The following is a 14,691-nucleotide window of genomic DNA, read 5'->3' as shown; positions in this document are numbered from 1 at the left end:
GAGGGGACTCTGCAAAATTGAACCCAAATGAAAACCGTCCTCCCTCTTGGTGGCTAGGCTGGGCCCTCAGAAACAGGAACCCCCTGGGTGGCCTTTCAGGTCTGTAATTGAGAGCCCTAGAACTCGGTGCTCCAAGAGGAAGCAGATGAAGAGCACTTCTGAGCAGATGGCCATGCTGCTTCCAGAAAGTTCCAGGGGACAACCAAGGACCCTCAGCTCCTGGGCTCTGACGGAGGCCATCCAGTTCCGACAAGGAGCGACCCCAGGTCTCCCTGCTGCGCAGCAGCCGGGGCAAAGACCCCTGTGTGCGGGGAGTCCGTAGAGATTGTCCCCAACCTCAAACAGAACCACCTTCTGAGCTTTGTCTATTCGGAGACGGGAAGCTGGCCACCACAGCACCATGGGGCACCTCTCTGGATGCAGGACACTTCTAAACACCTGAGCCTAGTGAACCCTCCACAGGCATAGGTGTGGCAGTCCCCCACTTCACAGATGGCCAGTCAGAAGCTCAGAGAGGTGAAGCAACTCATCTACGGGCACCCAGCAAGGAAGAGGCAGAACTGGGATTTGAATCCAAGCAGCCTGCACAGAACCACCGGGCTCCGCGGCCCAGATGATGCGGCCACTGGGGTCCCCCCTGCCAAGACCCTCCGGCTCGCTCCTCCCCACAGCTGGGGCTGATCCCTCGGATCCTGGATTGGGAAACCCAAGCAGGCGTGCTGGGTAGGGTTCTACTCCAGTAGCCCACAGCGGTGGCGTGCTGGCTGATACAGCGGGCCCTGGGTCTCAGCCGCTCCGCCTCCGTGGATCCAACCTTCTGCAGATCCAAACTACCCAGAAAAAAATTAAAAAGTCATCTCCATATTCAACATGGGCAGACTTTCCCCCTCACCACCGTTCCCCAGCCAGCGCCTCCGAGCAGCTGCTTACACAGCAGTCACATTGTATTAGGGAGCCGAAGTCATCCAGAAACTCCAAGGTACTGGGAAAACAGGCCCAGGCTGGATGCCAACGCCCAACCACTCCAGGCCCGGCAAGTCGGCATGCCCAGAGGTTGTGACCCGGAAAGGGTGTTCCCGGAACGTTCTAGAACTTCCCTGTCACCTGGTATTTGCTTATTTCCTTCTCTTTTCCCTTCCTCGTCCTCCTTAGAAGAAGCGCTTCCGGGGAGCAAGTCCTAAATAAGCCACTTGCATGGGAATCCTCATTTTGGTCTGTTTCTGGGGGAAACTCAAACCCCGGGGGACCGTGACCGGTTTGGGGACCTTGGGAAATGACTTCCCTGAACCTCAGTTTCCTTTTCTGCAAAAGAAAAACAGGAGGGATAACAGCACCTATCGTTCAGGGTGGTCGAGGAGGTGAGTTGAGACGAGTTCATGTTCGCAAAGCACTCGGCATAATGAATGGCACATAATAAGCACTCGGTTAAATTTTTCAAAAATTCAAAGCTGTCAGAAATCCCCATTTGGAAACTCCCCCCAAGAGTCTCCCCGCTCCCTGGCCCCTTCGGCAAGGCCACGGCCAGGTACTTCAGGCCTCCCAGAGCCAGGTCTGGCATCCCGAAATACAGCACCTGATGAGGTGTGAACCGCACCAGGCTCACCCTACCATGAAACTCCATTACCCCAATCCCAGCAGTTTCCATTTTGCCGTCACTCAGAATTCCTGCAGATAAGAGGCTTGAGAGCAATTTCTGAGTCCTTCTGGGGGCTAACTGGTTACTGCGCAGGGATTACATTTCTCACGTTCAAGGTCAACTGAAATCCCTCTGTGTGCCTGAGAACAATTTCCGGTCGGCTGGAAACATTCTTTTTGTTTGTTTTTAATCAACAACTATGGGACTGGAGCGATTATAATTCAGGCATAAACAAGCGTCCGCAGGCTCTTGCTAGGAATAAAGGGACATATTTTTGCAGCATGCAGATAAAATAGTCCCTCACTTCAAGCCAATTACTGGCCCAGACGAATGCTCTATTTGTGTAGAAAACGTTTTCCGCGGTGTTCTGAAATGTCACCCCAGCTGCCCCAGGACAGAAGAAATCATTTTGCAAAACCGAGACTTCATTTTATACAAGAAAATAGCAGCCTTGGTTTTTTGTTGGGGTTTTTTTTTTTTTTGTCTTTTTGTCTTTGTTTTTGTTTTTTCTCTCTTTTCACCCACAATCTTGCCGTTTTAACACAGCAGCAAATGGATCCCACCTCATCAGGGAGATGGGGGCTGGGGGGACGAGAGACAAAGGGACATCTCTGGAAGGCCTGCCTTTCTGTCCTCGTCTTTCTCAAAGCGTCCAGTTCTCAGCTCTGCAGGGCGGGAAGATGCTTTTATGAATTCGTCTGGCTTTGAGCAGGTTCCACGGGAATGACCTTCAGAGACCAAGGTCACTGGAGAAGGACGGATAAGCCCAAGGCCCAGGCTGTTTATTTCACTTCGTTTTTAGGATAGGAGACCCTACTCTTTTCAGAACCATCTCCACCATCAGAGCCACTTGGAGGGCACGGCTCAAGACAAGGGACTCAGGGATACTCACGTGTTATTTCTGTCAAGTTGAAGAAAAAAAAAATCAACATGATTCTTGGGATGAATCCCAGAATCCTTGCCAAGGCCAGCACAACCCCGCGAGTCTGTGCCCACACACCTCCTCGGCATGACCTTGGACGCACCCACCCTTGACTAGCCCTGCTCTGCTCCCACTAGCCTTCATCCATCCTCACATAGTTTCTCTGTGATACCCCACCACAGGACCTTTGCGCATGCTGTTCTCTCTACACAGAATGCTCTTTCCCCTCTCTTTACTTGGTTAACTTCCATTTCAGTTTCTCTTGGACACTTCCCCTGTCTTCTCAGACAAAGCTGTACTCCTTTTGTGTTCTCAAAATACCTGAACGCTTTCTCACGGAACTTTACCTGGCCATAATTTTTCAATGATCTCCTTCTTTTCTTTTCCCTCCTTCCTTCTTCTTACAATAGTTGGGATGAAACCCAAAGATGCTTTACCAATGAGTTATACCCCAGTGCTGGGAGCCATCAGCCAAGTAGGTATGACAATCTCCTTGCCAGCTTACTCCCATGCTGTCTAGTGGAAGGACTTCTGAAAGGTGACCTTGCTCAAGGACCAGGGCGGTTTAGCATAATAGGAGATTAGGGTGTTCCCCCTTTAGAATAGGGCGTATCCTGCTGCTGAGTTCCTCTTGAGTGCTTAGGGTCAGACAGTATATTTTGGGAGACAGAAGCCCATGTGGAGTGGATTTGGGCAGAGTAGTGGATTTGGGCAGAGAGGAGTGGATTTGGGCAGAGAACGTGGATTCCCCCAGAGCGTGTTTGTAGACGGCCGGTGTGAGTTCGGGAATAAAGAATTGCTGTTTGAATCTACAAGCTGTGTGGAGACTCGTGATTTGTGCCCAGCCAGAGACTGCGGCACCCCAGCCCCTTCTATTTTTTATTTTAAGACAGGATCCCTACTAAGTTGCCAAGGCTGGCCTCAAACTTGCGATCCTCCTGTGTCACGGGGATTTCAGGCGTGTACCACCACATCCAACTAATTTTTCAATTTTCTTGTGTGACTATTTAATAAATAATAATCATTCACTGCATTTTAGATCTGCCCTTTTATACGTTTTTCCAGAATTAGCAGGTCATTATGGTTTATCCAAAATTGATGGTTTCCCAGAAGATTCTGTACGTTAAATTTATATGCACAATTTATGTGTTTTCCCTTGTGGAACTATCATGTATAGACTCAAACCCATCTTCCTCAAAACATTTTCTTTTCTTTCCTTTTTTTTTTTTTTTTTTTTTTGGTACCAGGGATTGAACTCAGAGGCACTCGACCCCTGAGCCCCATCCCAGCCCTATTTTGGATTTTATTTAGAGACAAGGTCTCACTGAGTTGCTTAGGGCCTCACTTTGGCTGAGGCTGGCTTTGAATTCACGATCCTCCTGCCTCAGCCTCCCGAGCTGCTGGGATGACAGGTGTGAACCACGGCGCCGGGCTTCAGAACATCTTCTTTTAAAACTGGAATGTGTCCTGCACACGCTGCTCCTAACTAACAACGGGGTTCGCGTGTCCCCAGCGAATGAAGGGGTTTCTCTGAGGTTGGAGCAGAGCATCAATATAGCCCACGGTCAGAGTCAAGGGGCATCTCATGAGGCCACCGGTCCCGTCCACCCCCCTGTCTAGCACCGTCCTGACGACTGGATTCAAGTCTAGATCCCCCCGTCCGCAAGCCCCGTTGGCCTGGCCTCCGAAAGACATCACTACTCTGTCCCCTTTTCCCATGCGGTTAGTCCAAACCACCCTCCAAATCACCTGGGAAGTGAATGAGCCCACGTCAAGGAAATGTCGCATCCGAATGAGGACAGGGAGGGAGGGAGGCAGGGACCCTGTCCCAGGACAGGAGAGGCTGCCCCGGGTCTTGAGGTCGACCCAGGAGTTCTCTGGGGACGTATGGCAAAGGCTGAGTCCTGGCGGGTCTTGCTACGGAGCACACCAAGGGCGGGAAATGGCACATGGCAGACCCTGGTTCCCAGGAGCCTCACCTCGAATTTCTGCCGCAGCTCCTCATTGCCCTCACTCCCCTCGGGCGGCACAGGCACGTTGAAGTACTCGCCCTCCTCCTGGCTCAGCAGCTTGAACCTAAAGGGAGACAGGGGTCAGCTCGGGTTCCACGACCTGCTGGCTGGTCCTGTTCTGGGGAGTGGCCTGAGAAGGGACCTATAGAAAGCTCCACTTTGAAGAAACACGATGAGCCAGGCACAGGCCTGTCAGCCCAGCAGCTGGGGAGGCCGAGGCAGGAGGATCGCGAGTTCAAAACCCGCCTCGGCAAAAGGGAGGCCCTGAGCAACTCAGGGAGACCCTGTCTCTAGATAAAATGCCAAACAGGGCTGGGGACGGGGGCCCAGTGGTTAAGCACCTCGAGGCCAACCCCCGGTACGACAGCAGTCTTTCGTTTTGTTGGGTTTGGGGTCTGGGTCTCTGGGGTGTGTGTGTGAGCTGACAGCCAAAGACACCAAAGACCTTTGTGAGTACAGGTTGTGCACCCCTGACCCCAGAACTCAAAATCTCAAACGCTCCGACATTCAAACCTGTCGGGTCACCGACATGACAACGTAGGTGCAGAATTCCACAACGGTGACCCTTCACCTCATGCACAGATTCACTAAAAATAGCGCATACAGTTAGTTACCTGCCACCTGTGTGTGCAAGGTGCATGTGAAATACCGTGTGAGACTGAGTCCCTCCCCAAGGTCTGTCATCATGAATGTGCAAATAGTCCAAAATCAGAGTCCAAAGTCCAAAACACTTCTGGTCCCACGCATGGGGACACTTGACCTGTATCCCCTGGACATCAGGGGAGAAAGGTCCATCCTGTGGTTATAGAGGACATGAAGTTCTCTCTGCACACACCACACACACACACACACTCACACACACACGCACACTCACACACGCACACACACGCGCACACTCACACTCACACACACGCACACTCACACACACTCACATGGACACTCACACGCACACTCACACACTCACACACACGCACACTCACATGCACACACACTCACACTCACACACACGCACACACACTCACGCACACTCACACACATGCACACACTCACACACGCACACTCACACTCACACACTCACACACACGCACACACATGCACACACTCACATGCACACACACTCACACACACGCACACTCACACACATGCACACTCACGCACACTCACACACATGCACACACGCACTCACACACACGCACATGCACACTCACACACATGCACACACTCACGCACACTCACACGCACACACTTTCTGAGTCACATGGCTCAATCACTATTATGATTTTTGTCCTCTAGGTACATCCTGATTCCAGGTGGGGCCACGGCGATCCCCCGCTGCACAGTGTCCCCCTCATCCTCGCCAGTGTTTCTGCTCCCGTCCACTTTATGTGGGTCGCCGTCTCGCACCTGGCCGTGGGTGGCTGCTCTCGGGTGACCCAGGACTTCCCAGGGCTCCTCTTCTTTGCAGAAACCTGTCCAAAGTGCTCTGAAGAAACCTTGTCCCTCTCAGGCCCTGGCGTCAAAGATGCCCAGTCCAACCCCACCTCGTCCTTGCCTCCTTGGGTGGCCTAGGCACGTGGCTGGGCTCCGGGCCTCGGCGTCTCACATCTGCAAGGTGGGATAAGGTCCCTTTCTACACACTCGTGGCTGACAGCTGAGGATGCACGGAAAGCGCCCAGCGAGACAGGTGACCTTCCGTCGGCGTGACTGGGGCTAACGCTCTTGTCACAGCGTGGTGGCTTCCGTGTGTTTCCAACCAGATGGGCGGCAAGAACGAGGACAGGCAAGGGACATTCCCGAGGCGTCTGAGGGAGGAGGGAGGAGGTTCCCCAAACTCCTCACCCCCAAGGTCCTACGTCGCCGGAATGGGCAGCGTCCGTCACGGGTCTTCTGCTCCATTCACAAGTCTTCTTAGGCAGCTTCCAAAAATAGGGGACAGAGGTGACTGAGAGCGGAGAGGACAAGCCTCCACGTTGGGTGTCCGGCTCTCGTCCTCCCAGTTTCCACTGAAGTCACCAAGTGTCCGTGCTGGAAACCAGGACGGGGGCCATGCACGCAGCCGGGGCTTCCAGAAACTTCCACAAACTCCAGTAAAGGTGAGAGGACGCCGGGTGGGATTTGCTAAATCTCTGTGTTGTTTTACATAATGCTCCTCGAGAAAACATAAAGATTTTATTTTTGAATTCTCTTTCAGAGGACACTTTCTGGCCCCAGGGTGTCCTTCAATAGCAGAGGGTGTGCTTACAATGTGTGAGGCCCTGCGTCCCATCCCCAGCACCCAAATTCAACGAATTTTTAAAAATTAAATTTTTTTGTATCTCTTACTTGAAAAAAAAGTCTATGTCACTTCTTGCAAATAGAAAGTAACTGTTACAGGCAACAATAAGTGTTGGCGAGGATGTGGGGGAAAGGCGCACTCATGCTTTGCTGGTGGGACTGTGGATTGGTGCAGCCAATCTGGAAAGCAGTATGGAGATTCCTCAGAAAACTGGGAATGGAACCACCATTTGACCCAGCTATCCCACTCCTCGGTCTATACCCAAAGGACTTAAAGACAGCACACTACAGGGACACAGCCACATCCATGTTGATAGCAGCACAATTCACAATAGCTAAACTGTGGAGCCCACCTAAGTGTCCCTCAATAGATGGATGGATAAGGAAAATGGGGTCTAGATACTCAATGGAATATTACTCAGCTTTAAAGAAGAGTGAAAATATGGCATTTGCCAGTAAATGGTTGGAGTTGGAGAATATCATGGTAAACAAAGTAAGCCAATCCCAGAAAACCAAAGGCTAAATGTTTTCTCTAATATGCGGACGCCAATTCACAATAAGGTGGCGGGGTGGGAGGGGCACTAGGGAAGAACAGCATTCCCTTAGACTAGGTAGAGGGAAGTGAGGGGAGGGGAGGGGATGTGGGGATAGGAGAGACAGTAGAATAAAACAGACCTTATTACTGTATGTATGTATGCGACTGCACGACCGAGAGGATTCTGCAACATGTGCGCTCAGAAAAATGAGAAATTATATCCCATCTATGTAAGATATATCAAAATGCATAAACGTATTCTACTGTCATGTGTAACTAATTAAAACAAATAAATTTTTTTTAAAAAAAGAAAAGTAACTGTTCCACTCTCGGGTATTTAAAAAATAAAAGCAATTAAAAAAATAAAATAAAGTAACTGTTTTTAAATAAGAGACAGATCAATGCAAACCAATGTTACTCAAGTTCTGGGAGAAGGTATCATTCACCCAAAGCCCTGAGCCCGGCACCTGCCCCCTGACATTCTAACTCAGCAAAGAGCCAAGTGTCAAAGAGGGCTGGGGACACAGCGGGATGTCTGGGGCCTTCTCTTCCCAGTCGGATGAAGGACAGAAGGGGCACAGGCAGAAGGAGAGATTTCTGGGGTTCCATCTGCTCCTGGACTAGCCAAAGTCTCGCACCCTGGAAAACACAGATGGAGGGGGATTGGCCAGCTGTCATTGGTAAAGGGACCCCAAGAGACCCCGACCAATAACCCTAGGTCAGACCTCCAGGCAGGGGAGGAGGGTCTCCATGGCCACCCCTGCTCAGCAGGTGCCAGGGGGTATCAGCACTGGAGCCTGAAGTGTGTGCCTGTGGCTATGGTGCAGCAGGAGGGAATGCAGAGTATCTGAGCTCTTACAGGCTCCAAACAAGGCTACTGCACCCTGAGGAGAGAAGAACAGCCCTCTCTCCAGCTTCGAGACGCTCAGGACCAACGTGGGGAAGATGTGGGGATGCTCGTTACCCAGCTCTGTCTAGCTGTAGTCCACTCTCCAATGCACCCGGGAACAGGACACCCCACAGGACAAAATGGATTTCCCCAAACAGCAAGACTCCTGTGGCCTTTCACCCAGATCAGAAAGGTCAGGAGAGGGACACGCGTCATTTCTGTACTTTGCCTGCTATAAGGACGGGTAAATAGAGAAAGGTCACAGGGCACAGGAAAAACTCCAGACATTCCAACAGAAAGAAGCCATGAGGAATCCCACCAGGACCTCCCGTGAAAGAGAACTACTGTCCCAGGAAGTTCTGCTCAATGTCTAACTCGTATCCTCAGAGACAGTCAAGAGTTCCTGTGTCTATGAAAAGGGAAAAGTCTGAAATTTGGAAAGTTCACTTGCAGAAGAAAAATCTCAATCACTGAATTGAAAAGTCAGACCATGAGCCAAGGATGGAGAACTCAGATAACAATTGGTGGACAGAAGACAAACTTGAGAGATTTTCCTGGTAGTGGACTCGATGTGGATCATGTTAGAGTTAGACCAGATGCTCTCTATTCCACTAAAAAAAAAAGTGCATATTACCCAAATTAATTTGCAACATGAGAAGGAAGAATGTTTGCAACATAAATGTCAGCAAAGACCATATTAACAACTTTCTTATAAAAAATATTCTTATAAAATCAAAAAGAAAAGGCAAAAGATAAGACATAAACATTTACAGATATAAGTGAGTGGCAATATTCAAATGAAAATGCTCAACACAATTAATAATTAAAATCCGTATCATCCTTGTATCTGGTGTTTGAAATTTAGGGTAGCAGATGCTGACAGGTGTGAGTAAAATAAAAAAAAAAATTAAACAACATTGTTCAGCTAGAAGGTGATTTTTTAAAAAAACATTGGCTGGGTTGGCAGATACTTTAGTAATGCATCTATCCTCAAAGCCGTCAATCCCAGACCAAGGGATTTATTCAGAAATAATTAAAGGTATGCACACAAAGATTTCATTACAAGTGTGTTTACTGCAGAACTGTTTTTGAAAATAAGCCTTGTATGCCTTATAATAAGAATATGGTGATATAATGAGGCAGGTCCACAGAATGCATGGCATGAAGCTATTAAAACTGATGTTGCCCGAGATTATTAAACGACAGAGGAAAAGTTTCAATGTAGATCATTAGGAGAAAATTGCAGGCCACCAAATAGTGTTGCTGCAAAATTTCACTTTTGTTTCCAACACACGCACACATATACATGTGCACTCACACTCTAAAGAGTCTCATTGCCACTATCTCTGGGCAATGACATTCTGGAAAATACATTTTGTTTGCTTGTTTATATTTTTCCCAATACTTGTTCAATTGGTAATAAAAATGACTGACACTTATGGAGTGCCCACTCTTTACCCGACACCAGGCACTTCACTTATGTTACTAATTTAACATCTCCAGGATTCTGTGAACACAACCACCACTATTATCTCCAAAAGAGAAAAGGGGGCACAGAGAGGCTCAGCAACTCGCCCAGGGCACACAGCTACGAAATGATGGATCAGAAATTCTAGCCCAGGAAGTCGGACCCCAAAGCTTTATTATGATTACTTGTAACTGGAGAAAGAAGTCATCATTAGAAATAACAAAATGAAGTTTCAAGAAACAGCATTTTAAGGTAACAATGATTTAAGAGAATAGTTCTGATCAGAAGGGGAGGCCAGCAGAGAGTGAGAAAGGAAAGAAAAGCAATCTTTGGAAACATCGAGGCAGCAGCCAGACCAGACCACCGTGTGGACACTTTGCTGTAGAAAGGTCTTTCGGGTTCTGCTACTTTATTTTTTAAATTTTTTTTTATAAACACCCTAATGCGCCACTTGTTATCCGTGATCAAAGGAATGAGAAAGCATGAAAAAAAATGGAAAAATCTAGGCAAAAGGACCTGCCCCTCCCCCACCCCGTGCCACAGTGGACACTCAGAGAGGACACAGATCTCGTTAGCCCCGTGGCTTCCCAAATATCAGGGCCTGGATCTGCTTGTGGATTCCTCTGTGCTGCAGAACGGCTGCTGGGAGGCCGGACCTCGCGGGAGGGTGGCACTGGGGTGCGCCCTGGGGACTGGACTGTCCCTGGCCCTTCTTCCTGGCTCGCTCTGCCCCTCTCTGCTTCTCGGCTGCCTCCAGTTGAGCTGCTTCTCTCCACCACGTCCTCTGGCCCCGGCGTCTTGGAGTCAGCCAACCATGGACTGAACCTCAGACACCACGGTCCAGATGCGATCTTTCCTCCTCTAAGTTGTTCTTGATGAGGGCCATGAAAAGCTGACTGATCCATCATCTGACTCACAGCACACGGCAAAGCCCCCTGCGGTATAACCATCCCACACCCTGTCCTCTCCCCTGTCCTGCCCCCTCGCTGTTCCTCAAACTCTCCAGGCCCACTCCTGCCCCAGGGCCTTGGCACTTGCTGTTCTGTCTAGACAGTCTCTCCCTGGATGTCCACACAGACTCCCTGTGAGTCTTTACTAAATGTCCCCTTTTCCATGAGTCCCTTCCTGAGCACCCTGTACCTCAGCACCACCCTCCCAGCATTCTCTGTTCTCCTTTCTGCTTTACTTTTCTTCATAACCCTTTATGGGTCTGGAACAGTCTATGTTTCACTGGTTATTTTCACTAGTTTAAAAAATGTTTCTTTTTCTCCAAATAGAAAGACAACTCCAGGTGGTCAAAGGTTCTTGCCCATTGGGCTCACTAGTAGGTTCCAGCCACGTTTCAATGAATGAACGAGCAAAAACTCTGTGTCAATACAATGAGTCTTGAAGAATCAGGTGGATAATCTCGTTGCCACATACACAAGACCAAATAAAAATCAGAAATGAAAAAACACACAATGTTATTGGGAAACCATAACCCGTGCCACGATCCATTTAGCTCAAGCAAACAGAGCAAGAATAACGAGGCGTGAGAGAGCAGAGGCGCACAGTAGGCAGGATCAACAAGACCCTCCTGCAGACGGCAAACACAGCCTTCCCTTCTGAAATGTCCACAGACCCCGGGCAACACTTCACAGAGACCAAACTACGCGGAAAGAAAGGAAGCAGGAGAAAAAAAGAAGACCCAGAAAGAAAGTTCCACAGGCCGTGTTCCCTGACTCCACAACACTGTGATCTAGCAATAAAAAGCTGATTGTAGGTGTCACCCGGCAAGCCGACGGGAAAGCCAGCACAAACAGAAACGAAAACCCCCAATCACGGGAGCTGGGCCGGGGCTCAGGGTGGAGCACTGGGAGCCCTGGGTTCGATCCTCAGCACCACATAAAAGTCAATAAATAAAACAAAGAAATTATGTCCATCTGCAACTAAAAAATATGTCACACACACACACACACCACACATACACACACACACCCCCCCACACACACACACACCATCTCCAGGACCACAGACTGTAAGACAAATATGTCTCACACACACACACACACACACACACACACACACCCCACCATCTCCAGGACCACAGACTGTAAGACAAATATGTCTCACACACACACACACACACACACACACACACACCCCCCACCATCTCCAGGACCACAGACTGTAAGACAAATATGTCTCACACACACACACACACACACACACACACCCCACACACACACACCATCTCCAGGACCACAGACTGTAGGACAAATATGTCACACACACACACACACACACACACACACACACACACACCCCACCATCTCCAGGACCACAGACTGTAGGACAAAGGCCGCAGCAGGACATCTCCAAGCCTGGAGGCAGGATCTGTTCTCTCAACTGTTCGCTGCTTTTAAAGAGCAGAGTTAAAAAAAAAAAAAAAAAGCGAAATATTCATCTGAAATTCATTTAACCACAAGATAAACTTCTAGAAATGAGGAGAAAACAGACAGGTTGATACACAAACCCCACAGCTAATTCCTTGGGGGGAAAAAATAAGAAATAAATAAAACAAGTGAAGCTTTGGCACATGGAGGGGAAAGACGGCGCAAATAAATGAAATTAGAAACAAAGAAGAGGATTTGACAGCAGGTGCCGGAGCCATCGAGAAAGAGACAGAGGAGGGGCCTGGGGCAGGGGAGGGGCCTGGGGCAGGGGAGGGGCCTGGGGGCCTGGGGCAGGGGAGGGGCCTGGGGAAGGGGAGGGGCCTGGGGCAGGGGAGGGGCCTGGGGCAGGGGAGGGGCCTGGGGAAGGGGAGGGGCCTGGGGCAGAGGAGGGGCCTGGGGAAGGGGAGGGGCCTGGGGCAGAGGAGGGGCCTGGGGCAGGGGAGGGGCCTGGGGCAGGGGAGGGGCCTGGGGCAGGGGAGGGGCTTGGGGTAGGGGAGGGGCTGGGGCAGGGGAGGGGCCTGGGGCAAGGGAGGGGCCTGGGCCAGGGGAGGGGCCTGGGGAAGGGGAGGGGCCTGGGGCAGGTGAAGGGCCTGGGGGTCTGGGGCAGAGGAGGGGCCTGGGGCAGGTGAAGGGCCTGGGGCAGGTGAAGGGCCTGGGGCAAGGGAGGGGCCTGGGGGAAGGGCTGAGACAGGGGAGGGGCCTGGGGCAGGTGAAGGGCCTGGGGGCCTGGGGCAGAGGAGGGGCCTGGGGGGCTGGGGCAGCGGAGGGGCCTGGGGCAGAGGAGGGGCGGGGCAGAGGAGGGGCTGGGGCAGGGGAGGGGCTGGGGCAGAGGAGGGGCCTGGGGCAGGGGAGGGGCCTGGGCCAGGGGAGGGGCCTGGGGCAGGTGAAGGGCCTGGGGGTCTGGGGCAGAGGAGGGGCCTGGGGCAGGTGAAGGGCCTGGGGCAGGTGAAGGGCCTGGGGCAAGGGAGGGGCCTGGGGGAAGGGCTGAGACAGGGGAGGGGCCTGGGGCAGGTGAAGGGCCTGGGGGCCTGGGGCAGAGGAGGGGCCTGGGGGGCTGGGGCAGGGGAGGGGCCTGGGGCAGAGGAGGGGCGGGGCAGAGGAGGGGCTGGGGCAGGGGAGGGGCGGGGCAGAGGAGGGGCTGGGGCAGGGGAGGGGCTGGGGCAGGGGAGGGGCCTGGGGCAGGGGAGGGGCCTGGGGCAGAGGGGGGGCCTGGGGCAGAGGAGGGGCTGGGGCAGGGGAGGGCCCTGGGGAAAAGGCGGAGAATGGGAAAGAGGAGGGGCCTGGGGCAGGGGCACCACCCCTGGGAGCAGCCCTAGCGGCTTCTGCTGCTATGGCCACGTTATAGTCCTGTCTGACGTCACCACCAGGACACGTCCTGAGGTCCTGGGGAACGTCATCAGACCTCCCTGCATCGCAGCATGCACGCACACAAACCTAGATGGTCCAGCCTGCGGCACTCCTGGGCCACCCGGTCCAGCCCAGGGCTCCTGGGCTGCGCATCACCAGAGCACGTCCCCGCCCTGCGGGCAGCTGAGATCTCCGGGAAACAGGAACGTTTGACCCCCATCCCAATCTTAGAAGTCGAAGGCCTTTGTGACATGTGACAATATCACACAACGAAATAGAGGAGCCCCTTCCCTTCCAGGTGGGGAAACAGAGTCTCAGAGAGGGCATGTGTCTTACCCAAGATCACACAGTGTTCAAAGAACTCGTAGGACCTTTAGAGCCAAGGCAGCATCGGAGACTCCTTGGCCCTAACTCTAAAGAGGACTTTTTTTTTTTAATCAGCAAAATCTGGAAGAGGGCATTTATTTTGTCAAAGTTTCTTCCCGATCATTTCATCAACTTGACATCCATCCTAAGGGGTGCAGAGAGAGCCTTATGATCAATCTGATGAATAAATTCCTGCTGAGAAGGCTGTAGCACAGAGAGGGCAGGTGACTTGCCAGAGGTCACAAAGCATCCCTCTAGTTAAGAGAGCCAAGGTCAACCCCTGGCTGTCTACCCCAGCCCTCCACCTACCTCTGTGTCAGGAGACAGAATAGGAGTCACACATACATAGGCTGCAGCATCACAGACCAAACTCCAGCACTGTCCCTTAGGAGCTCTGTGTCCCTAACGACTGTGATTTTGGGGAATGACGCGCTCCCTAGAGTTGTTGGGAGAATGAACGGAGGACCTAAGTATCCGTATGTTAAGCTCTGGAGCTGTCCCTGGTGCGCTGCCCCCTTCATTAAGCCATTTATTTCCCCTCCCCGGTCCCTGCAGTCTTTGCTTAATAATCCCACCTTATGATAATGTCCTTTATGTCTTCCTTTTGTTTGCTCAACTAAATGTGCAGCGTGTGTGAAGGTTCCCGCAGTAAAACCGCTCGAAGTAGACTGTGGTTTCAAGTGAACAATTATCATTTTAAATTGCTTTCTTGCTACCTGGCCGTGCTCAGAGGCCGAGGGGTGCATGTTCTAGATCTGGGGGACCAGCATTTCTAAGGAAGAAGGGTCAGGAGGCGGGAGAAGCAGG

General features: G+C 51.6%; 1 protein-coding gene across 2 annotated transcripts in view; it reads right to left on the bottom strand.

Moving 5' to 3' along the window:
• Positions 1-14,691, bottom strand: part of Prkcb (protein kinase C beta) — a 297,288-nt gene that overhangs the window by 79,991 nt on the left and 202,606 nt on the right. For both annotated transcript variants that reach the window (XM_077106018.1, XM_077106017.1), the window contains exon 8: positions 4,538-4,634. In XM_077106018.1, the coding sequence (XP_076962133.1) occupies positions 4,538-4,634 (97 nt within the window). The remainder of the gene's footprint in view (positions 1-4,537; positions 4,635-14,691) is intronic.

The sequence above is a fragment of the Callospermophilus lateralis genome, chromosome 19 (assembly GCF_048772815.1).
Source record: "Callospermophilus lateralis isolate mCalLat2 chromosome 19, mCalLat2.hap1, whole genome shotgun sequence".
Classification (NCBI taxonomy): Eukaryota; Metazoa; Chordata; class Mammalia; order Rodentia; family Sciuridae; genus Callospermophilus; species Callospermophilus lateralis.
This window is presented reverse-complemented; position numbering and strand designations above follow the sequence as displayed.